General features: G+C 44.9%; 1 protein-coding gene across 1 annotated transcript in view; it reads right to left on the bottom strand.

Moving 5' to 3' along the window:
• Positions 1–23,522, bottom strand: part of SASS6 (SAS-6 centriolar assembly protein) — a 1,319,564-nt gene that overhangs the window by 540,595 nt on the left and 755,447 nt on the right. The window contains exons 9-10 of the mRNA XM_044085777.1: positions 19,880–20,074; positions 9,798–9,887 (exon numbers count right to left, since the gene is read on the bottom strand). Of these exons, the coding sequence (XP_043941712.1) occupies positions 9,798–9,887; positions 19,880–20,074 (285 nt within the window). The remainder of the gene's footprint in view (positions 1–9,797; positions 9,888–19,879; positions 20,075–23,522) is intronic.

Genomic DNA, 23,522 nt, shown 5'->3' with positions numbered 1-23,522 from the left:
ATCTAAACTTGTACATTGTTTCTTACAGATATCCAAGAGGAGATCTTATTCAGTAATATAGGGTACCAGCTACCTCTGGGAATGAATGGGGTTTATCAAAAAGTACTAGAGAATCATCAGACAACCTATGTAGAAGATTCTATAGGAATGAGAAGTATATTAATTGGTTCTCCGACAGACTAGCCGATGCATGGAACCAACTACCTAATTATATTAAAGGCAGTATTAGTTTAGATATTTTTAAGAACAGCCTGGACACTTATCATGGGAACAAGTGTTTTGGCATACTGGCAAGCTAGCAGGGTATTAATGCCCGTGCTTGAAATATTTGTATGTATGTATGTATGAAGATGCTTCAGATGTAATCAGAAATGCTATAATGAGTCAGTAAGAAGGTAAGTTGTCAAATAATTCGCACAAACAGCACACTTACACATTCATGCAAATACAATGTCCCCAAAACACTGTAATGAATGAGGAAGCACACAGAATGAGGTCCAGTCAGAAAACCTTTTAGAATAAAATTAGTCTGACAGAAAAAATGGCAGGTAAGTTACCATGGTTGAAAACAAGCACTACATCACGCATAGTATTCTCTCCCCAAACAAAACACTTCCTCACACAAAACACTAGATCTGAAGTAGGCACTTCATTTGTCAGCAACCTTTGGGATACGGATCCGATCTCGGATCCGAGCCGGCAACTTCTACTACAGCATAGATCCGAGCTACTAGCTCCTCCCTTTACCCATAATCCCCTGCCAACCCTGACTGACCTCAGATCTAGTTTGCCGCACTTCAAGCTACAAGCTAGGTTCCTGAGCTCCTGCTTTATCGAAACTGTGTGAGGAAAAAATTTCAATTTTCTTCCCTTTTTCTTTTGGTGTGAGTGAGAGTAATTGGTTAGGTACCCCTATAGCCCTTTTTTTTTTTTTTTTATCTAACTAAATTTAATTTTGTGGTCCTTTTTCTCCTCCCTTCCTTGCTGGTCATAATGTGTGTGTGTGGCGTGTGTAGGGGCCTAGTGAGTGTGTTTTTTTCCTTTATTTAAAAATGTCAGAGGCCCCTAAAGCCAATTTTTCTAAGTGCACCGAGTGTGGCCATAAGCTTTCACCGGCGGATGGCCACACTCAGTGCGTTAGGTGCCTTGGGGTTGAACACCTCTCCTCTGGATGCGCGATCTGCGTGGCGTTCAACCCCAGGGCACTTAAGGACCGGAGGTCGAAGCTGATTCTGACGGGCCTTTTGCCCCCAGATCCGGCTCCGGCCTCCGGTACTTCTGTGGCCGCTATCCAGCCTTCGGTGGCGGCCACTCCTGCCCCCCTCCCTCCAGTCGGGACTCAACCTCTCGCTTCAGCTCCGGAGGAGAGGGAGGCCAGGAAAGACAAGCGGAGAGAGAAGCACCATAAGAGGCAGGCCGAGGACTTCTCCTCGGCCCCGCCCGCCAAACGGGCTTCTCCTTCCGGGGCTTCTGGATCGCCTCCTCCTCAGATCCGGTCCCCTTGCTTCTCACCGGGACCCAAGGAGGAGGTGACTCGGTCCTCGTCGAGGTCATCGAGGCGGCACTCCAGGCCTGCCTCGGTGGCCTCTTCGAGGTCCACTTATAGCATGTCAGATGCAGACATGGACTGGATAATGAGGAGGTTCATCCAGGCCCAGCTGCAGATTGGAGTGCTCTTGCCTCCCCCCCCCCCCTCTGGGGGGGAGCTCGACCCCATTCTTTGCTCCAATCGCTCCTTCTCCGACCCATTTTCCGGGTTCGGAGTGTTCGGAGCCGAGCCGCGTTGGATCCGGGGGTGGGTCGGAGCCGACAGTGCTGGGCACTTCGGCTCTGACTGTTCCCTCGAGTTTGTCGGATCCGACTTCTCGGAGCCGCGGGCCGAGCTTCAGATCCGAGGGATTCGGTGTGCCTTCGGCTCTGTCCCTGTTGGAGCACGCGGGTCCTTCGGATCCAATGGTCTTGGCCCCGGGTCCGGTCCCGCTTCGGATCTGGGTGGGAGTCGACTCTTGGATCCGATCGAGGGCGGCTCCACCTCGGCTTTTGCTGCGGTGGAGAGGTCACTGTTGAGTGCATCCGGGCCTCCGGTCCTGGCTTCGGCTCCCCCCTGCACTCCCTCTCAGCTGGTCCAGGCTCCCATCACCCGGCCTTTGGGGCAGCCTGCTTCAGCGCCACGGGGTGTTCCTTCGGAACATGACATTGCTGGTGAGACTTCCTCGGACAGCCCCCCCTCCCCCCCAAGGAGGTTCCTCACAAGTCTAAGTGTAAGAGGAGGCACATGGACTCCCCAGAGTCCCTTACGGAAGATACGGACTTAGATGAAGGGGAAGGCTCCCCAAGGTCACCCCCCGAGGATGTCTCCTTTGGAGACATCATGGAAATGCTTAGGATCAGGGGGGTTGGTCTGCCCCCAAGTCTTCCTCCGATGAGTCCGTATTCCTAGAGGCGTTCGAAGCAGGGCCATCTACCTCTTGGGTGTCCCCCACCGACTCCCTGGTGGACCTTATCGTCACCAGGGCTTGGAGGGAGCCGGACACTGTAGAGCCAGTCCCCAAGCACCCGGACAGGATCTTGAGTGCCCCCGCAGAGAGAACCCATTGGAGCAGAGGTCCCCCTGTGGATGCCATGTTGGTGGCATCGGCCACCAAGAAAGAGTTGGCTCAGGAGAGCCCCACGGTCCACCCACCGAGCAAGGAGTCTCGTGCGATGGACCACCTTAGGAAGTGGGCCTTCAGTTCAGCAACCTTCTCGATAAGGGCGCTGAACTATATGGCACACGTCATCCGGATGCAGCAGGATCTAATAAAAGAATACGCTGCCTCCTCCCCAGAGTCCATGTCGGAAGGGGACAAACAACTGTACTCCTTCCGAATGTCCACTCTACGGTCCATTTCTAACACCTCTGTGCGGCTTTTGTCTCATGCCACTGAGGGAGCCGCTAGAGCTGGCAGAGTCGGCCTTGGTCATGAGGCGACAAGCCTGGCTCCGACACTGTGACTTCTCGGAACCCTTTAAGGCATCATTCGCGAATGCCCCCTTTGATGGTTCTGCTCTGTTTGGCAAAACCATTCGCGACACTTTAGTCCAGAGCGAGAAAGACGGGAAGACCCTGTCTGCCATCGGAGTCCGCTTCTCTGCTCCCCAGAGGTCCTTTTCCAAGAACCAAAAGGGTCAGAAGAAGATGTGGTTCCGGAAATCGCATCAATCCCAGTCTGCTCTGGATAACCAGTCCTCTCGTGGCAGAGGAAGACAGGGAGGACGCCGCCCTAGAGGCAGAGGGGGTCCCAGGAATTTTGGGTCCAGAGAACCCTTCTCTGAGAGGCCCACGCAGAACCCCTGAGGGGTTGCCCGGCTGCTCCACTCTGGAGGCAGTCGGGGGGGGGGGGGGCGTTTTTCGAGGCACCTAGCAATGTGGGAGTTCATAACAACAGATCGCTGGGTGCTTCGCATCATATCCAGATGTTAAACAAATTCCCTTTATTGTAACCCCCAAAACCAGAAGCCTGCCCGACGTACCACCCAATCAAGAGGGAGGCGGCTGCTACAGAAATTCAGCAGCTTTTACAAAAAAGAGCCATCCAACCCGTCCCCCCAGATCAGCTCAGATCAGGGTTTTACTCCAGGTTCTTTCTGGTGCCAAAAAAGATGGGAGACTTGAGGCTCATCCACGACCTCTCTCTCTTGAACCTGGCAGTACTCAAAGAAAAGTTCCGAATGGTCACGTTGCAATCTATTCTCCCCCTGTTACGGGAGAACGACTGTATGTGCTCGATAGACCTCAAGGATGCGTATGATCCCATTCTAGTGGACAGACGCTCCAGGAGGTTTCTCCGCTTCCGGCTGGGAGCCAGTCACTTTCAGTTCAGGGCCCTCCCCTTCAGTCTCACCTCAGCCCCCAGGGTGTTCACCAAAGTCTTAGCGGCAATAGCGGCCCAACTGAGACTCCAGGGAATTCAGGTCTTTCCGTACCTGGATGACTGGCTCCTAACCGCCCCAACAAGGCATCTGCTCTGTTCATGCAGGGATTACTTCCTCAATCTTGCTCCACGTCTAGGATTGATGGTCAACATGGCCAAATCCTCTCTGCCTCCTTCACAGGTAATAGATTTCATAGGGGCGAGACACTAATGCTTGCTTTCCTGACTCCAGATCGGCTTCAGAACCTGAGATTGCATGTACAGGCCATCCCCCAACTTCAAGCTCCACCGGCGGAATTGGTCCTGAGGGCTCTAGGATCCATGGCGGCAGCAATTTCTTTGCTGCCCTTGGCCTGTCTGAATATGAGGGTCCTGCAGTGGACCCTTCAGGTGCAATGGTCCCTGTCTCGCAACCCCCTGTACCATCCCATTCCCCTAAACAGGACTTGCAGAAGGTCGCTCGTGTGGTGGCTCCAGTCCCCGAGCCTCCACACGGGACGCCCATTCTCAATGCCTCCCCCCATCGCCACAGTGACCACGGACGCTTCTCGCCTGGGGTGGGGGGGGGCATTATTCAGGCAGAACAGTCCAAGGCACGTGGAACAACATAGAGACCTCCTTGCATATCAATGTCCTAGAGATGAGGGCGGTGCTTTTGACGTTGCAGGCACTTCACGACCTTCTTCCGATTGGGACGATTGCGGTACAAACCGACAACATGTCAGTGGTCTGGTACATCAACAAACAGGGGAACCAGGTCTTATCCTCTTTGTCGTGAGGCCATGAGAGTGTGGGAATGGGCGATATCCACCAACCGCTTTCTCATTGCAACGCACATTCCGGGACGGTCCAACATCCTAGCAGACAGGCTCAGTCGTACAATCCTGACCCCATACGAATGGTCTCTCAATCCTCTAGTAGCAGAGCAAATATTTGCCCAATGGGGGCAACCCTGTTGCGATCTTTTTGCCTCCCCCTCAAATACCAAAGGCAACAGTTACTTTGTTCTAATCCCCCCTCTGGGGGAGTCCCCGAGAGACTCTCTAGTACATGCCTGGCCTCCCGGTCTCCTTTATGCTTACCCTCCACTGCCCCTGATGCTAAAACTTTTACAGAAATCCAGTCGGTTGGGGAGCAAGATGATCCTCATTGCCCCATTCTGGCCTCGTCAGACGTGGTTCCCGTACCTATTGTCTCACCTGATTCATCCGCCCTGAATTCTGGATCCCCTTCCAGATCTCATTACTCACCCTCTGGGTCTTCCGACCCCCAACCTGGTCAACCTCAAGCTGACGACTTGGTTGCTCCAGTTCCACTCCTGATAAGGACTCCCGGAATCTCCTCACCAGTCAAAGCCATTCTAGTAGCAGCACACAAGCCATCCACCAGAAAGGTCTATCGGAGTAAGTGGAAACGCTTTTCCATCTGGGCTGAGCACCGTCACTTAGATCCTTTTACGAAGCCTTTAACATCGGTTTTGGATTTTCTAACTACCCTTTTTCATCAGGGGGCTAGCTGTTCTACAGTCAAGGTACAACTAGCAGCGATTTTGCACTATCATGCAGGGCATGAATCTGGCCCTCTTATTACCTCCAAGCTCTGTAAAGCTTTCCTCAAGGGTACCTTCCTCCTCAGATCTCCTATCAAGGAGGTAGTACCCCCATGGGATTTATCTTTAGTTCTACAGGCCTTGACAAGCCCCCCTTTCGAGCCGGCGGCCACGGTTGATCTCAAATACCTCTCTTGGAAAACGGCCTTTCTGGTGGCCATTACTTCAGCTAAAAGAGTCTCTGAACTTCAGGCTCTCTGTGTCAAACCACCGTATTTGGCCTTCCATCAGGATAGAGTTTACCTCAGGATCAATCCGTCTTTTCTGCCTAAGGTATCTTCTGAAGCAAACATTAATCAATCTATTAATCTTCCCGTGTTCTTCCCCAACTATCAGAACAAAGGAGAATATAAACTGCATTCTTTGGACGTGCACAGACAACTGCGCTTTTATATTCATCGAACGGCTGGTCATAGACAATCCGACGAGTTGTTTGTCTCCTTTGCCAAAACCAACTTAGGCAAGTCGGTTTCTAAAGTTACCCTGTCACGATGGATAGCTAGTTGTATTCTCTTAGTATATCAGAGTTCGGGAAGGCCTGCACCTCAGGGAGTCCGCACTCATTCTACTAGGGCCGTTGCTACATCGGCTGCTTTTAGATCTAGGGTTCCCTTGGATGATATTTGTTCTGCAGCCACTTGGGCTTCATCCCATACTTTTATCAGCCATTACAAACTGGATGTTGTCTCCAGAGGTAGGGCGTCCTTTGGCTCTGCAGTGCTCCGGAATATCCTTCCATGAAGGCCACCCAAGATTCAGGTAGCTGGGGACTCTGTCCCAAAGGTTGCTGACAAATGAAGTGCCTACTTTAGATTAAGAAGTTATGTACTCACCATAACGTTCCATCTGAGTAGGTATCTTCATTTGTCTGCAACCATCCCACCCTCCTTCCCCCTGACCAATATGATTCTAAGTAGGAGTTGTCTTAGATGAATCCCTTCCGGGACACAGTAGCATGTTGTTATATGGGGCAAACTTGATCTGAGGTCAGTCAGGGTTGGCAGGGGATTATGGGTAAAGGGAGGAGCTAGGAGCTCGGATCTATGCTGTGGTAGAAGTTGCCGGCTCAGATCCGAGATCGGATCCGTATCCCAAAGGTTGCAGACAAATGAAGATACCTACTCAGATGGAACGTTATGGTGAGTACATAACTTCTTATTTAAGAACAGAAAAGTTTACATAAGTGTACATTTTCTCAGAAAATAAGCCCCCAAAATACCAGAAGTCTAAACAGTAGTTCCTGATAGGAAACTTCCCATATTAAAGAAACACCACATTTCTGAAAGGGCTAGAGACGCTACAGTAAAGAAAATCAAAAAACACTTTTTTTTAAATGTACTAAATAAAAAAGTGGGGCAGGTGAAAAAGAAAACCTAGTAGGAAAATTCAAAGAGGGCTCCTGGCACCTTGGAGCAATGGGAATGGGAGTGAAATTTTCTTACTTTTTGGCATCATAATCAATGTACAGTATTTTGCAAGACTCCCACAAAGGTAAAGTGTAAGCAAGTTTCAAAAATAAATAAGCCTTTACTTTTTGAGACATGCACTGCTCCTAATTCATGTTAGTAGATTCATCTTTACGTCTGGCCCAAACAGGATGGGATCGTTAAATGGAGAATCCAAAAAAAGGTTGTATTGGTATTCTTGGCAAACTGAATCTGAAGAAGTGGGGAGTGTCAGTGCACTGCAAAACCAGAGCTGGATACTTCAGTACCCCCCACCCCCCATGGTACTATAAACCATAGGGATTATAAGGCTGCTAAGGGTTAAATAAGTCGATGCCTGGGTCATGATTTTATCTTTCAACAGAATATCTGGCATTCTTTCCACAACATGCTTTAACTCATTACTCATGCCCATGTGGAAACAAACAAAATCTGTGCATTAGACAGCTGAATACCCATAAAGACAATGTAGCAGATGCAGACATATGCTTTCCAGACATAGTCATTGCCCAGGATCCTCTGTCACAGGGTGGACACTAGGACTCTGTATAGTGAGAGCTTTTCACAGGGCTGTGGCATCAGGTTTGTGAGTTTCTACCCAAACTGACCACAACAGGTTGAAAATTCCTGCCTGTGTTCTTAGAGCTAGGGCCCATGGTATCTGGGGTTTCCCTATGCAGTGTATGGATCACCAAGAAACTTTGTGGGGGGAAACCTGCAGGCCTTTTGCTGCCTTCTTTGTGGCAATGAAGTAGGATCTATAGAACAGCTGCCACCGCATTGCATCAACTGCAATTTTTTTACCAAATTTGGGATCCTCAGTGGGGGAAGAAATTATTAGCTCTTCATCACAATCCTTTCTAGGATCCATATCCTAAGTGCTTGGATTTGTAAAAGCATTTCTTGTTATGGTTTGAAGATGGCTCTGTGTTAAAAGGATCAGCTGGTGTGTTTGAAAGCTGGGGGAGGGGGGGGGGGTTGCAGTGCTTTTAAAAGTGCTTGTTTGACAAGCCAAATCTTGTGACTGATTAATGAAAGGAACCTCATGCCAGAGAAGCAAGGATCAAGAATCCTGTTGAAGTATGAATGGCAAACATCAGTGGAGCCACTGATACTTGACAGACCAATATCAGAAGAGACAGAACTAAAGAGGCACTGTCAGATCAATTGATATGTGAATTGCTGCCATGAAAAATGGCAATGAATAACCCACAGTGAAGGGGTTAGTAGCAGAAAGCAGGCAATTGATGCTGCAACTATTAATGTTGGTGCTGAACTCTGCTATGCAGTCAGGAAAAGAAGAGAGGTCTAGCTTCCATGTATGGCAGCCTGAAGGCCCAGTGCCAATGTTAAATAACAATCCAGTACAGTAGACCATGTAAAAAGAGAATGAGCATGAAAAAAACGTACCAAAGGAGCCAACAATGAAGAAGGCAATGGGGTGGGAGAGAAAGATGCCCTAGAAGGAAAGCTCAGAGAAAGCTCCTGGCACCTTGGAGCAGTGGAAATAGGAGTGGGGTTTTCTTACTTTTTGGCTATTAGTCAACGTGCAGTAGGTCACAAGATTCACACAAAGGTAAAGCAGAAACAGATTTCAAATAAATATTATCAAGCACGCACTTCTTCTGAAGTAAAAGCAGACTGCTCCTAAATCATGACAGTAGGTCTCTTGAAATACTTGTCTTCAGTCTCACCAGAGTCTTTTAGAATAGCTTTACAGCAGGACTGTCTTTTTTATGGCTTCCTTTCCTCAGAAAATAACAGGAGTGTCATTTAAAACTCGAAGTGGAGACAGCCTGATAATGGGGATAATGCACCAGCTCTGGTATTTTTTTGTGAATACAGGAAGCTTGAGCTCTCTGCAACAGTGGTGATCGGTCAGGGTACTGAAGCCCTTATATACAGAGCACCTAAGAGTATCCTACACAGTCCCTAAATGGCTCCCTATCGTAAAAGTCAGACCTGATACTGGTAAGCCCGGACACTCTGTATTTAAATTCTCTCTGTTCAGAGGACTGCAATTATGTTACTCATATTCTAACTGGCATCCTGTGCAATCAATGCAGGCATCTGACATACATATCAGCAGGTGAGACAGAGATTTGCTGCAGGCATAATTTTCTGAGTAAATAGGTTTATTTATAAGAAATAGAAAGAGATGCATTGTACTTTATGGGAATAGAAAGGGTGAGTGGCAACCTGGAAAACCTTTGCCAGACAAGTGGTACTAATGCCTGTAGTATAGGACACAGTTATCAAAGATGGGATGCTTCTTATCAAATCAACACTCATCTGCTACAGAAAGAAAGCTAAAGCTCCAAACCCGATTCATAGGGCTAACAATGATTTTTCAAGCAACTTAGAAAAATGAAACGGCTGGTGACAGTGCTAATTACAAAAGGAAACCAGTGAGTGGGACTATAGTTTGTGCATGAACCATACTATTATTCATAAAAAAATAAATTATAGACGGATGTTTTGTATAGATGGAAAAGCCATACATTAGCACCAGTTGCCTAAATCATTCACCCAAAGTTATCCTATTAACTGAATAAAATAATCTGGAATCAAACTGCATAATTAATTTCTACATTTATAAAAACATACTTTTCCAGAAAAAAATGTGCACTGTGAAATATAAGAGACTGCACTTCCTGTTTAGAACCTTTTTGAAAATAAAATATAAAATGCAACAGGAAATTCCTATAAAGACCGCTACTTGCTTAATAACTTCAAGGGAAAAAAAATCAGGTTAGAAATTTGTTTGACCTTTACTTATAACTACATTTTGCCGAGGATCTTAACATGTAACTACATTTAAATGAGTACCTTAATCAGTTCCTCTGACAGAGACTTTATAGTTGCTTCCAGCTTTCCTAATTGAATCTGTTTTTTCTCAGCATTTTCTTCTGCTATTTTCTAGAAAATAAGCAAGAAAAATTCAGGCAAAATACATGGAGTAGAAAATTAAAAAAGAAGTTATGTGCTCACTATAATGTTCCATGTGAGTTGTCCATCTTCACCTTCATTCTTACCAGGTTGGGTTTGGATCTGATCCTCTGATCCGTCTTGGCCTTTACATTCAAGCTCGAGGTCTTCTGCCAGCTCGTGGCTAAACCCTATCCCAGCATGCACTATAACCTTCACCAGATCTTGTTTGCTCTTATAAAGAGTCATAGAAAAAAAGACCAGGGTCAATAGAAGAAGGTCAGAGATTCAGGTCCTCCAATTGTAGAGACTCAGTCTTTCAGGAATCAGAAGTGTAGGGGGAAAGGAGGGATGTAAGAATGAAGGCGAAGATGGACAACACATGGAATGTTATGGTGAGTACGTAACTTCTTTATGTGTTGTCCTATCTCACCTTCATTCTTACCAGGTTGGGACAGTGTCCCTAGCACTTATCATCTTGAGTGGCTCAAGGGAGAATATTCCTCAGAATCGTGGAACAAAAAGAGGCCCTATTCCTGCAGGCCAAATCGACTTTGTAATGAGTGATAAAGGTATGGGTGGCCAGGGTGGTGCAGCGGTTTGCGTTGCCGCCTCACAGCAAGAGGTTTTCCGGTTCGATCCTTGGCTGGGGTGCCTTCTGTGTGGAGTCTGTATGTCTGCCCTGTGGTCACGTGGGTTTCCTCCGGGTTTTCCAGTTTCCTCCCACATCCCAAAGACATGTTGTAGGTGGATTGGATACTCTAAATTGGCCCTAAGCATGAGTGCGTGTGCCTTCTGTGGAAGGTTGGGCTAGCAACTCGACACTGTAAAACTCCACTGCCAATCATGAGCGGACAGGTGATCCGCTGTGGTGACCCCTAACCAGGAAAAAGCTGAAAGAAGAAGGAGTGATAAATGTATGTGGTTTTGCCCATGTTGCTGCTGCACAAATGGTATCAATTGGCAATCTAGCAATAAACGCTGAAGAGGTTGCAATGGCTCTTGTGGAGTGGGCTTTAACCCTTCCTGGAAGATCCTTATTCTGAGACTTATAGATAAAAGTTATACAATCTGAAAGCCATTTTGAAAGTGTCACCTTGGAGATGGGAGAACCTTTCTTTGAATCTGAAAAGGAAATGAATAGTTGGGTCAGATGTTCGGAAATTCTTAGTTCTGTGCAAATAAAAACGTAATTGTCTATGTACATCTAGTTGATGCAACATATATTCTGCCTTATTCTCGTAATTTGAGAAGAAAACATTTGATGATACTTTGGGTAAAAAGGAAGGATTTATTCGTAAGGACACCCTGTCCTTATGGAAAAGCAAGTATGGGGTTTTACAGACAAAACTTGCAACTCTGATACTCTTCTAGCAGAGGTGATTGCTACTAATAGGATTATTTTCCAGGTTAAAAATGTGAGTTCGCAAGATGATGCTGGTTCAAAGTGGGGGGGGGGGGGTATTAAAAGAGATAAGACAAAATTTAAGCTCCATGGAGTTGGAGGATCTTTGATAGGCAATCTTAACAATAAGGTACCTCTAAGAAAGGCTTTGCATAACCTATGAGACATAATGTTTGAGCCTGATTCACCAAAATGGAAACTGGATATAGTTGCTAGCCGAACTCTAATGGTAGTTGCAGCTGCACACTCATTGAAAAGTTTTGCTAGGAATTATAAAATGGAATCGACTGGGGCAGAATAGGGATCAATGTGGTTATGACAGGCCCATAAGGAGAATCTTTTCCACTTGCTCTTGTATATCTTTCTTGTTGAAGCCTTATGAGAATAAATTAGGATGTGCTTAACTGAAGAAGATAGATTTGGAAACCTGGCTATAGTTGGAATTGGAGCAGCCAAGCTGTCAGCTTGAGGGTCTGAAGGGATGGGTGGAGCGTTCCTGACACGGGAGTCAGAAGGTCTGGAAGCGGGTCCAGAATTCAAGGCTCCTCCTGAAGATGAGGCCACAGGAAGGAGAAGCAGATTTGATTAGGCCAGTATGGGGCGATGAGTATCAAGTCCCTTCCCAAGCAACTGGCTTTCTGAAGTACTTTAGGAATTAACGGAAAACCATAGAGGAGACCTGAGGGCCAATCGTGAACAAGTGCATCCCTTGGTGACTCCACCAAAGGGGGGATAAGGCAAAGTATCTGCTGAATTTGGCATTCATGGACGTCACAAAACGGTCGCAACATGGCTGCCCCCATTTGCGGAAAATCTTTTCTGCTACTTCTTGTTATAGGGATCACTCGTGGGGGCATTAGAATTGCTCTGCTGAGTTTGTCCACTATCACAATGGATTTCCCCAGGATGTGCATTGCTATCAGAAAACACTGGGAGGAGGTTGCCCACTGCTATATTCTCAGGGCCTCTCGACAAAGGGATAAGATCTGGTTGTTCCTAGTTTGTTTATGTACCACACAACTGACATGTTGTCTGTCTGTATTGCAATAGTTCCCAGTGGAAGAAAGTCCTGTAATGCTTGCAACACTAGAAGCACCACTCTCACATCTAGGACACTGATGTGCAAGTGAGCCTCATGATCCTGCCAGGTGCCTTGGACTGTCTTTTCCAGATAATGCCCCCACCCTATCTGCGAGGCATCCGTGGTCACTGTGGCCAGTGGTTGGTGGAGAACAAATGGTCGACCTAGAGTTATTTGGGTGGAGTAAAGTCACAAATGAAGGTCCTTCTTGCAAGTTTCTGTTAATAATATCTTGTTAGACATCGGTAGGTCTTGCATGGACCACTGAGTGGATAGCAATCACTGTAGAATTCTCATGTGCAGACGTGCTAGTGGGATCAGAATTATTGCTGCTGTCATGATTCGCAGAAATTTTAGAACTACCCTTGCTTGTACTTTCTTCTTTCCTAGAAAGTATGAAACCTGGTGTCTTAGAACTAGAATTGTTTCTGGAGGGAGTCTAGCTGTCATGTTTGTTGAGTCCAATTCTGTCCTATGAAGACCACATTCTGAGAAGGCAGATATCTCGTAGTTTATTTTAATGCCTAGGTGAGAGCAAAGTTGTAAGGTTGTGTCTCTCGCTTGTATTAGTAGATGCTTGGTCGTGGCAGTTAGAAGCCAATCATCTAAGTATGGAAACACCTGGAATCCTAGACGTCTCAAGTGAGCCGCGACTACTGCCATACATTTAGTGAACACTCTGGGAGGGCTGCAATGAGGCCAAAGGGCAGAGCTCGAAACTGGTAATGACTGGCACCCAGCCAAAAGTACAGGTGTCTCCTGGATCACCTCTTCATTTTTATGCGATAGTACACACCCTAGAGATCTATATAAAGCACATCCAAATGTCTTTTCCCAGGAATGGGAGTACTGACTGCAATGTTACCATCTGGAACTTGGTCTTTTTTCTGATTTGTTTAGAATGCTGAGATCCAGAATTGGTCTCCAGTCCCCTGTTTTCTTTGGAACTAAAAAGAATCTTGAGTAAGTTCCGGATCCTATTTGGTCTGTGGGGACTGTTTGGATGACTCTTTTGTCTAGCAACTTTTGAATTTCTACAGTTGCTTGTTCCTTCTGACTGGGTGGAACATCCAGAAACTTTTTTGCCTTTGGAACGGGAAGTGAAAAGCGCATGATGTAACCTCTGGATATGATGCTTTGTACCCATTTGTCTTTTGTTATTCGTTGCCAGGTTTCTGGGTACAAAGATAAGCAGCCCCTAACTGCCTCCAGCGATGGACAGATGGGGTTCCCTTCAGGAATGCTGAAAGGGCTTGCCAAAGAAAGAATCTCTGTCACCCTGATTATGTGGGCCCCATCTGCCGTGTGGTCAACGTCTTCCATTGCTATTTCTTCCTCGGTCCCTGGGAGATGATTCACCATGTGTGTCTTGGAAAGATCTCTGAGATTTTCAAAACCACATTTTACCATTTCCTTTCTGTCCTTTCAGATAAGGTCTAATAGGTATGGAAAAACAGACTCCTACAGCAGACAGAGAGTCTTTCCTTCCTGCTCACACCTGGTTAGTGTGTTCTCGACTTTGGACCCAAACAAAGATGAGCCATCAAATGGGGCATTCACAAAGGAAGATTTTAAGGGCTCCGCAAAGTCACACAAGCACATCCAAGAATGTCTTGTTAGGGAAATTCCAGAATCCGCTGTTCTACTTGCTCCATCCGCTGCATAAGAGATGCATCTCATGGAGGTGTTGTCAACTGAGTTTAGGGTATTGGACTGAGAGGAAACATTGTCCAAGACCCCTTAAGCTACTGAACTTTGGAGAGTATCTCCTACCTCTTTCAGGAGGTCTCTCTGCAACCTAGTAAAATGTGTAAGGTAATTCAGCGATCTGAGGGAAAAAGTCGCTGAGAAAATATGCACTTTCCATATCTGTCCATTGACTGAGACTCCTTTGTTTGGTGGATGGACAGAAGATGTCTCTGAGACCTCCTCCTTGGTTGCTGCCGCCACAACCATAGCATCTACTAGGACTCCCTTGGTCAGAAAAGTCTTGTCTGAAGGGGATGCAATATATTTGTTTGGCCTCCTAGGAACAGGTTCCACTGAGTCCAGGGACTCCCATGCCTTTCGTGAAACTAAGTCCAAAGTTTCATAGGTGTGCACTAGGCTAATGGTCCTGGTGCCTTTACAAGCCTAGCCCACAGAAGTCCCCTGGCACTGTGCTGCCCAACTTTATTTCCCAGTGCCTCTATCAAGCAGAGCCACAGGAGTGATCCCCGGGGTGATCTTTCGATTTCCCATCCACTCATCAAGATTGCTCTTGAACACGGCCAGTGAGGTGCTCTGCTTGACATGTATGGGAAGTCTATTCCAGAGCATGGGCAGTCTTTGGGTTATGAACCTGTCCTTCCAGCATGTTCTGTTGATTGTGGTAATGAGGTTAAGGTCTCTGGAGCGTGTGGTGCGGAGGGATTGGGATTTCTTTAGATGTAGCATTTCTAACAGAGCTGGATCAGACATGGCTTTGTATGTCAAGCAGAGATCGCCTCTTAGTAGACGATATGAGACAGAGAATAGCTGGAGTTTTTTGAGTCTGTCTGTGTAGGACATGTGTTTAAGGCCTAGGATCTTCTTTGTGAGGAACGTTTTGTGGCCTCTCCAGCTATTGCAGGTGTCTAGTGAGGTACATACCAAATAGGGTATTATACTCGATGACTGGTCTAATGAGGGAAGAGCAGAGAGAGATGATGACCTCTTTCTTCCTGAATGCAAAACCCTTGGTAATGAGATGTGCCACATAGACTTTCTGACCACAGTGGCAATGTGGTGGTCGAAGGAGAGGTTGCTGTCAATCTGTGTCCCTAGATCTCTTATGACACCTTCAGTGTTCAGTGGGCTCCCATCAATGTGGTAATTAGTGGGAAGTGAGTTTTTCCCAAAGGGGATGACAACTCATTTTTTGGCATTAAGTTTAAGGCCATGGTTTAGACACCAGTCACTGGTCTCAGTGAAGCCTTTCTGTAGGATGTCTGCATCATTTGGGGAGCTAATAATGGCTCCCAGCTTGCAGATGTCTGCAAACTTGGTCAGCCAGAGTCCCTCCATGTTGGTCTGGACTTCTGAGAAGTACATGCCAAACAGGAGAGGACCCAGGACTGAGCCCTGTGGGACTCCACTCATGACAGGTCGGCAGTCTGACTTGGAGTCCACTACTTTCACACTGTGGGTTCTATCTGTGAACCAATTTGCAACCCACCTAATGATATAGGGATTGATGCCTAGTTTGGTGAGTTTATCAATAATTCCTGAGTGAGGAATATCATCAAAGACCTTGGCCAGATCAAGGTGGGCTGTATGAACTGCCTTACCCTCATCCACAGCTCTGGTGACTGATTCAAAGAAGTCAACCAGGTTGAGCAGGCTTGATCTACCTTTCACAAAACCAAGTTGCATGGCATCTAGAGTTTGGAGATTCCCTATACCCTTGTTAATTAGGTCCATGATGGTGCACTCCATAGCTTTACATATCAGACTCGTCAGGCTAATGGGGTAATAATTCCCAGGGTCTGTAGTTGCTCCCCCTTTATGGGGAGAAGGATGACTGTAGCAGTGCGCCATTCAGTAGGGACAAAGCCTAAGGTGAGGCTGTGAGTGAACAGGGCACAAAGATTTGGTGCCAGTTCACTTTGTAATTCATGTAGAACACAGCCAGGGATATTGTTGGGTCCCATGAAAGCTGTATTCTTGGCCTTGGACAATTCAGCTTTAACCTGTGCTGCAGTAATGCTGGGTTGCCTGGCATTCCTCCGGTATTGTGATTGGCCCTTTAGGGGGGGAGACAGGGGTAAAGTTGGCACTGACTGTTGGCCAGTATGTTGGCAATATCTGTTGGCTCAGTATAGGAGGTACCATTGTGCAGTAACTCAGAGCAAATCTGGGTATTGCCATGGAGATTCTTGATTTAACTATAGAAGGCTTTGTGGCCGTTTATAGTGTCTGCTGCAATTCTGCCTTCATAGCTGGCTTTAGAGGTTTTGATGAGGGATCTCAACTTTTTGTTGAGGCTAATAGGAGAGGTTTTCCAGTCTTGGGACATCACCTTTTTCTGCAACAGTTTCTTCCTTCTGTTATAGAATTTATTAATGGCAGGGGACCACCATATTGGCTTCCTTTTTTTGGAGGAGAGCGTCTTGGCTCTGATGGGTATGGCTAGTTCCATGCATTTATGTACGTGTTCGTACAGTGCACTGGTGTATGATATAGCAGTCATGCATCTATTTTCTATTGGCATGGGTGCCGTGAAGTTGGCCACCTCTGTTTCTAGGAGCCCAAAGTCAGCTTTGGAGAAGTTTTTCATGGTGGTTACTTTTGCAGTGTGTGTGGGTGAGATGCGGATTTCCATGGTGATTAGTTTATGGTCAGTTCTAACCAGGAAGAAATTGACTACTGGTGTAGAGCAATGGTTGCCATGTTAGTAATAACCAGGTCAAGGATGTTGCTTCCTCTAGTGGGGGTAAGAATGAGCTGGCCCAGGGCATTGGAACTGATGAATTCCAGGAAGCGTTGGGCCAGCGTATTGGTGCATAAGTAGTTTTCCCAGTTGATGGAGGGGTAGTTGAAGTCACCTAATATGAGAGTGTTGGGTTGGATCTTAATAGTTTCCAGGGTGCTTAAGAACGTGGAGTGAGAGTCTTGGGACATGGTTGGGGACCTATAGCAGGCTACGACCTGAATCACCATCTTACCCAATGTTAGTTGTACCTGAAGTATCTCAGATGTGTTATGCTGGGCTACTAGTCTTGAGGTGTGCATATCCTTTATGACTATGGAGACACCACCGCCTTTGGAGCTTCGGTCCATGTTCTGGGGCCGAAAGGTGTGGAATGAGTTATAGCCTGGTAGCGCAGAGGGGTGCTTTCTGCTGCTTTAAACCAGGTCTCCATTACAGCACAAAATGTCGATGTTCTCCATTTTAAGGAGTGCTTCAAATGAGTGCATCTTGAGATTTAGACTTCTAGCACTGAGCAGCATGACCCTCAGACTGCATTTCACCCAGGAAGTGGAAGGGTGAGATGCAAAAGCCTTCAGGTAGACAGACTCCTTAGCATAAGGGTTGGTGGACTTCCAGCCGCATTTCTGTTTTAACATTTCTCGGATGTCTCCAAAGGAGACATCATCAGAAAACGACCGTGGGGACCCTTCAGCTTCATCAAGGTCCGTATCGGAAGTGATGGAGTCCTCTGAGGAGTCTAGGTGCTTCCTCTTGCATAACCTCTTTCAAGGCACCTCCTCAGAGGAGTACTCTGGGGAGGTTTCGGAAGAGTGGGGGGTATCCTAAGGCCTAGGATCTCTGAGTCCCTGTGGATGCAGGGGTATAGAGGCGGACACCTGAGCCTTTGGGTGAAGAACATCTGGAGATGACAGCAGAGTCATCTGTGGAGACAGCACTCTCCTCATAACCTCGAAAGCCCCTATCCCTTTTCCAAGGAAATCCCTGGATCCGAAGAAACTGAGGGACCCCTCCCCAGAACCAAAGACGATGGGCCCGAGGCCAAGGTAGGAGCCGAGCTCAAATGCACTGAGTCCCCAAGAGGCATATTTGGATCAGGCAACTGTCCAATCCAACCCGACTCCACTGACCCGACTGGAGAGCATCAGCTCCTAGACTCCTCAAGTTTCAACGGAGCCGAGGAAGTCAGAGCTATGGACGGATCCATAGATCCCATAGTAGGTCTCAGATCCAAGAGTTCCAGTATAATCAGCTCAAGATCTTCTGACTCCAAAGCCAGGAGTTGGATCAGAGGAGGAATCTAAGCAGAAATGTGATAGGATCCAAAGCCATGGGGGTCAGACACAACAATAATTTAGCCAGCGCCAGAGTCCTCAGCGGCCTCCGTACCACCCGATCTACATCATCTTCAGAAAGACTCCTGGAAGACCAAGTCAAGAGGGTAGGGGACTTGGACATTTGCGATATGGATGATCTGAGAGTGGGGGAGAATGGATCTAAGGTAGGAGACCAGCTCCGTAATTTGAACTCATTCGGCACCAGAGTAGATGGTGTCAGAGCAGATGTACATTTCTCGGATCCGATAAGCTTCGGATCCAGAGAGGATATTTGTGCCACCTTTTTTGATGGCTCCGATAAGGAAAAAGAGGAGGATCTCTTCCCAGACCTGTCAGATTTATCAGACTTGTCAGATTTATTTGTTGGAGACTTATCCTTTACCTTCTTCTAAAGCATCTAAAAAGGGGGTTTTCAATAATTCTTTCAATATCAATTTGCTTTACTTCTCCATGAGCGCTCTTTGACTGAAAACATGACAAACTGAGCAAGATTCCTGGAGATGAATGGCACCAAGACAATAGACACAGAGTGTGTCTATCACTTAAGGGCATTTCTTTTTTACCACAGGCATCACATTTTTTGAAGTCTAAAGGTTTCAAATTCTTACTGGACATCTTAAACCACAAAAAACAAGGAAATAAGAGCAGAGTATAATATATCCTTTTTTTTTTTTTTTTTTTTTTTTTTTTTTTTATTAAACTAGACCCTAAAAACTAAAAAAGGTCAAATTATAGTAAGAAAAGAGAGAAAGAAGAGGGAGGCACAGCCCTCTAACTCAAACGGGCTATGCCCAGGAGAGAGAAAATAAAGGATAAGGAAAGCCCTCTAACTTAAACAAGCCAAGAATAAAACAGTTCTCTAACTAAAACTAACTGTTTTTAAAGGGTTAGGAAGGAATAAAAAAAAATGGTAAGGGATAACAAGGCCAAAACGGAAAACGATAGCCAACAGCTAAAAACACAGCCACAAAAAATGGAAAAGGATTACACAATAAGCAATAACCTCAAAAAGTTAAATGACCAGCCAAAAGAGCTAGCAGAATGACCACCTAATCTTGTTTAGCGGCAAACGAGATCTGGGGAAGGTTAAAGTGCATGCTGGTATAGGGTTTAGCCACAAGCTGGCAGAAGACCTCGAGCTTGAATATAAAGGCCAAGATGGATCCGAGGATCGGATCCGAACCCAAACTGATAAGAATGAAGGCAAGATAGGACAACATCACATCATAATTTATAAAATAAGATATATAAACAAGACTCAATGGAAAATCAGAGTAACCTCCTAAAAACAAACAATAGTATTTCTTTTACATATTTTTTTATGTATGTTGCTATATGTGTGTGTGTGTGTGTGTGTGTGTATGTATGTATATATATATATATATATATATATATATATATATATATATATATATATATACACACATACATACACACAAGTGTGTGTGTATATCCATAACTGTTTTTGGTCATACTAAGAATGTATACATTAACTGTTGATAAGGTTAATAGTGAGTATTTAATGAAGTGGAATTGATGTGACTTTTGTATACGAAAATCCAGCACAACAAGGAGAAAGAAAGTGCCAACATTTTCAAGTGAATAAAATGGCACCAAATCTTTACTTTGCTTTGGTTTTATTTTTTGTGATTTTACAAAACAGACAATCCCAGTATAGTTATGAGATATAAGATCAGAAGTATCTCTAACCTTTTGTTCCTGGGTGGCTTCTAATACTTCTGTTGTCCTCATCACCAGCTGATCCTTATCTTTAACCTCTTGCTCTAAAACAGCAACTCGAGTTTGCAGCTTATGTGTGTGCTTTTCTTTTTCATGGCACTCTGCATCCAGAATAGAATTTTCGCGGCGCAAGGATAAAACTTCTTGTTTAACTCTTTGACATTCCTGGTGGTGTAGGGTAGAAAAGGTCAGTGAGAACAAAAGACTTCCTGTAAGTCTGAAGAAATCAAAACCATATGATTTTACAGAGCAGACCTTGCAAAGACCTGCCAACATCACCTCCCTAAAACAGTTCATATTTATACTTGAACCTATATATTTTTCTTTGCAAAATGAGTACACAAGTCTAGTGACTAAACAGTTATAACACTAAATAAGCTTATTGTATCTCGGGGAATCTATCCAAACACAGGAAAGAGCAGCAAATATTCAAGGAGAATCAGACAGCAGGTCCATTATAGTATTATATCCACCTCCAAATGATACTATTAGCCTCACAACCTCTTTGGACAAAAATCAGGGATAAAGCCAAAAGGAATGGGTGTGGGGGCAAAAATATGAACTTCCTGAAGTCTATATCTCAAATACCTCTCATTATTTAGTGACTGCAACCCTCAATGATTAGCCAGAAAACAACACATTTTATGAGATACAGCCCACAAATACGAGACACAGATCTGTACAGTCTGCAAAATTTGGGACAGTTAGATACTATCCATGTCACATTTTTTACTAGATTATTAACAAAATGATTCCAAGATTGTGGAAACTAATAGCGTCATCATCTTATCAAGAAGTGAAGTCCATTTTCTTTTTTATCTTCAAATGGTTCTCACTAAAGGTTGGTGGAAAGAATCCCTCAGGAAAGCAGTGTAAATAAGGGAAGTAGCTATTTACAATAGCTCTTAAGACTATCTCACTCAAAAAGTAAAAGGCTATAACCAATCACAGTACTCACAAAAGTACACATTTTGTCACCTCTCAAAAAGTGTGGATTACAGAGATTTCTGCAAGTTTAATGCCCACAACAAACATTTCCATGTAATATGCTCAATATGCTCAGATGTAAGATGATTTATCAAAGCAATCTTTTCCTACTTTAGGAAGCAAAATCTGGAAGTGTTGCGTACAATGTGTAAGTGGCAAAAGTGGTCAGATCCACAAGTTGTTATTAAAATGTGAGATTTGATGGGGTTGATATGAGCCATGAGCACAAAATGGAAATGTCTAGATACTTTCCTGAAAGGGACTGCACAGACAGAGCTCCAGTGAGGAGGAAACAGTACACCAACTTCTCCTCCTCCAACCTTAGACGAGAAAAGTACACATAACAAGAAGAAGAAAATAGCCTTCTCTATGCTACAGGGAATATATGCCAGCCCATCAAAAATGGACTCAAAGGTTCTTCAGAGAGAATGAGCAATGGGATGAAAGTTATTTTATGTGGTCTCAGTTCATCCTTAAAAATGGGTACTTGTGCCTCGTGGGTTTACCAGGTTAACAAATCAAAAAAAAATGATGCTGTTCTACCATTTGCACCAAAATTTAAATATCTTTCATTTAAATAAAAGTTCCTGGGGAATCTTTCCTCTTACGTTAAGAATTTTTACCACCTCCAGAGGGAAAATCCCTGTTTTGTAGTACAATGTTAGGAGCTGTTGTATGACAAAAATCCGAAATGTAAATGCAGGGACCAGATCGCATTTTTAAAGGACAGAGAATCATGGATGAATTGACCAACAGCAGCAACTAGAACTAAATTTCTATTTTTCTTTCTTTGCTTTCAGAAGTATTCTTTGAAAGAGTCAAGTGGGACAGAATGTATAAAAGCATGTTTCTATGTCCAGAATGACTAGCAAATTGGCTAAAAGATAGAAACCACACAGTGCAGGTAGAAGTATCATAGAACATGAAGGTAATAAGTGGTGTTCTGCAGGGGGCCACTGCTGAGACTGCTTTTGTTTGGTATTTACTTTGCCAGCCTACAGACTACAAACCAAGACCTTTACCTAACCAAGTTTGTAAATGATCGGCTACTGGGAGTCATTCCTAAATCCCCCTCTGATACAGAAATCCTCCAGCAGGAAATAACACTTACAAATGCCTGGTGTATTGAAAATGGGGTTAACTGAAATGCTAAAAAAACTTCAACTTAGGCAGACAAACTATCCCCCCCCCAACATATACTACAGGTAATACCCCACCTCAAAATGAAAATGTATTTGGAAACCTGGGACCCTGGGTTGTAAATTGCCTTTTTTATCACAATGTAATAACGGTTGATAGGAAATTCTTTTACTTGGTACAGCTGATCACCAACAGAATATAATTGCATTTATTTATTTTTATCCTTGGTTGACCAAGTTAGTCCCCACTAAGCTAGTGGCCTCTTTTGAGGGGAGACCTGAGAATGTATTTATACCACTAGGGGAAAATTGGCTAGCCCCCATCGGCAAGCAGTGCAGTACCCTCCTCATACTCCACTGTTGTATCAGCTATTAATCTAACTAGTATGAGAATAGAACCAACTGCCTTCTAGAACAAAGGGGAGTGTACTACTTGTTGTGCCACTGATACTGTGTGTAATCTACATCGGAAGATGTTATTGTCCCCTTGTATTCAGCAGTGATCAATGAAATTATATAGCATCGCACCTCTTTTGGGATGTACCTCACCAGACAAATCAAACATTTGGAAAGACATAAGAAGTTCTCCAATAAAAAGAATCACAGGCTTAAAAATGCCTAAGCTACAACAAAATACTAGAAGAACTGGCCCTCTTTTATAGGTTCAGAGGTAAATACTAGGCTAGCTGCCCTTCTGGGCCATTTTAAGCCTAGCCAATTTCTCATTTGGTGCAAGATTGGCATTACCCATCCAATGGCCGATAATTATTAATTACCCATAAGAGAATAAATGAGATCATACTACAGATAACTTGAGGGGACCCATTCATGTGATAAAGCATTTAGAAACTGCCTCTGTCCATCAGTAGTACAGAGGGCAGTCCTGGGGCAAATTTTCTGTTTCCTTCCAGAGATCCAAGTTGAAGTTGAATATGGACAGGGACAGACTTTTTTTTTTTTTTTTAAATGGATGGGGAGTCTGTTCCACAGCAGCGGTATCCTCTGTGAGATAAACCTGTCCCTCTCCAAACCATTTTGCTGATGTTACAGAACAGATTTAGATCATTAGACAGAGAATTTCTGAAGCAATCTTACTTGCTGATGTGTAGTAAATCCATCACTATTGGTTCACAGGATGCCTTGTATGCAAGCAACCTCTTAGCAGTATGTAGAATACAGAGTATAATGACAGGGCTTTGAGTCGGTCTATGTAGGACATGTTGTTTAGACCTTGTATCCTTTTAGTAAGACATATCTGTGGGCACTCTATTTGTTGCATGTGTCTGGACAGATCCGTGTCAAAGGGGGCATTATACACAATGATTGGCATAATGAGGGCTGAGTAAAAGGGAACAATGACACCCCTAGATCTAGAAGCAATCTTCCGATTATAAGCTGTACAATATAGAAAAGCTTTCTTACGACAATGGACACATGTTGGTCAAAAGTTAGGTCACTGTCCTCATAAGTTCAGAAATCCTGAACTG

This window comes from Protopterus annectens, chromosome 10.part0, assembly GCF_019279795.1.
Source record: "Protopterus annectens isolate FY-2018-M chromosome 10.part0, PAN1.0, whole genome shotgun sequence".
In the NCBI taxonomy this organism is placed as follows: domain Eukaryota; kingdom Metazoa; phylum Chordata; order Ceratodontiformes; family Protopteridae; genus Protopterus; species Protopterus annectens.
Note: the sequence above shows the minus strand (reverse complement) of the source record. Positions and strands in the feature narration are given on the sequence as shown.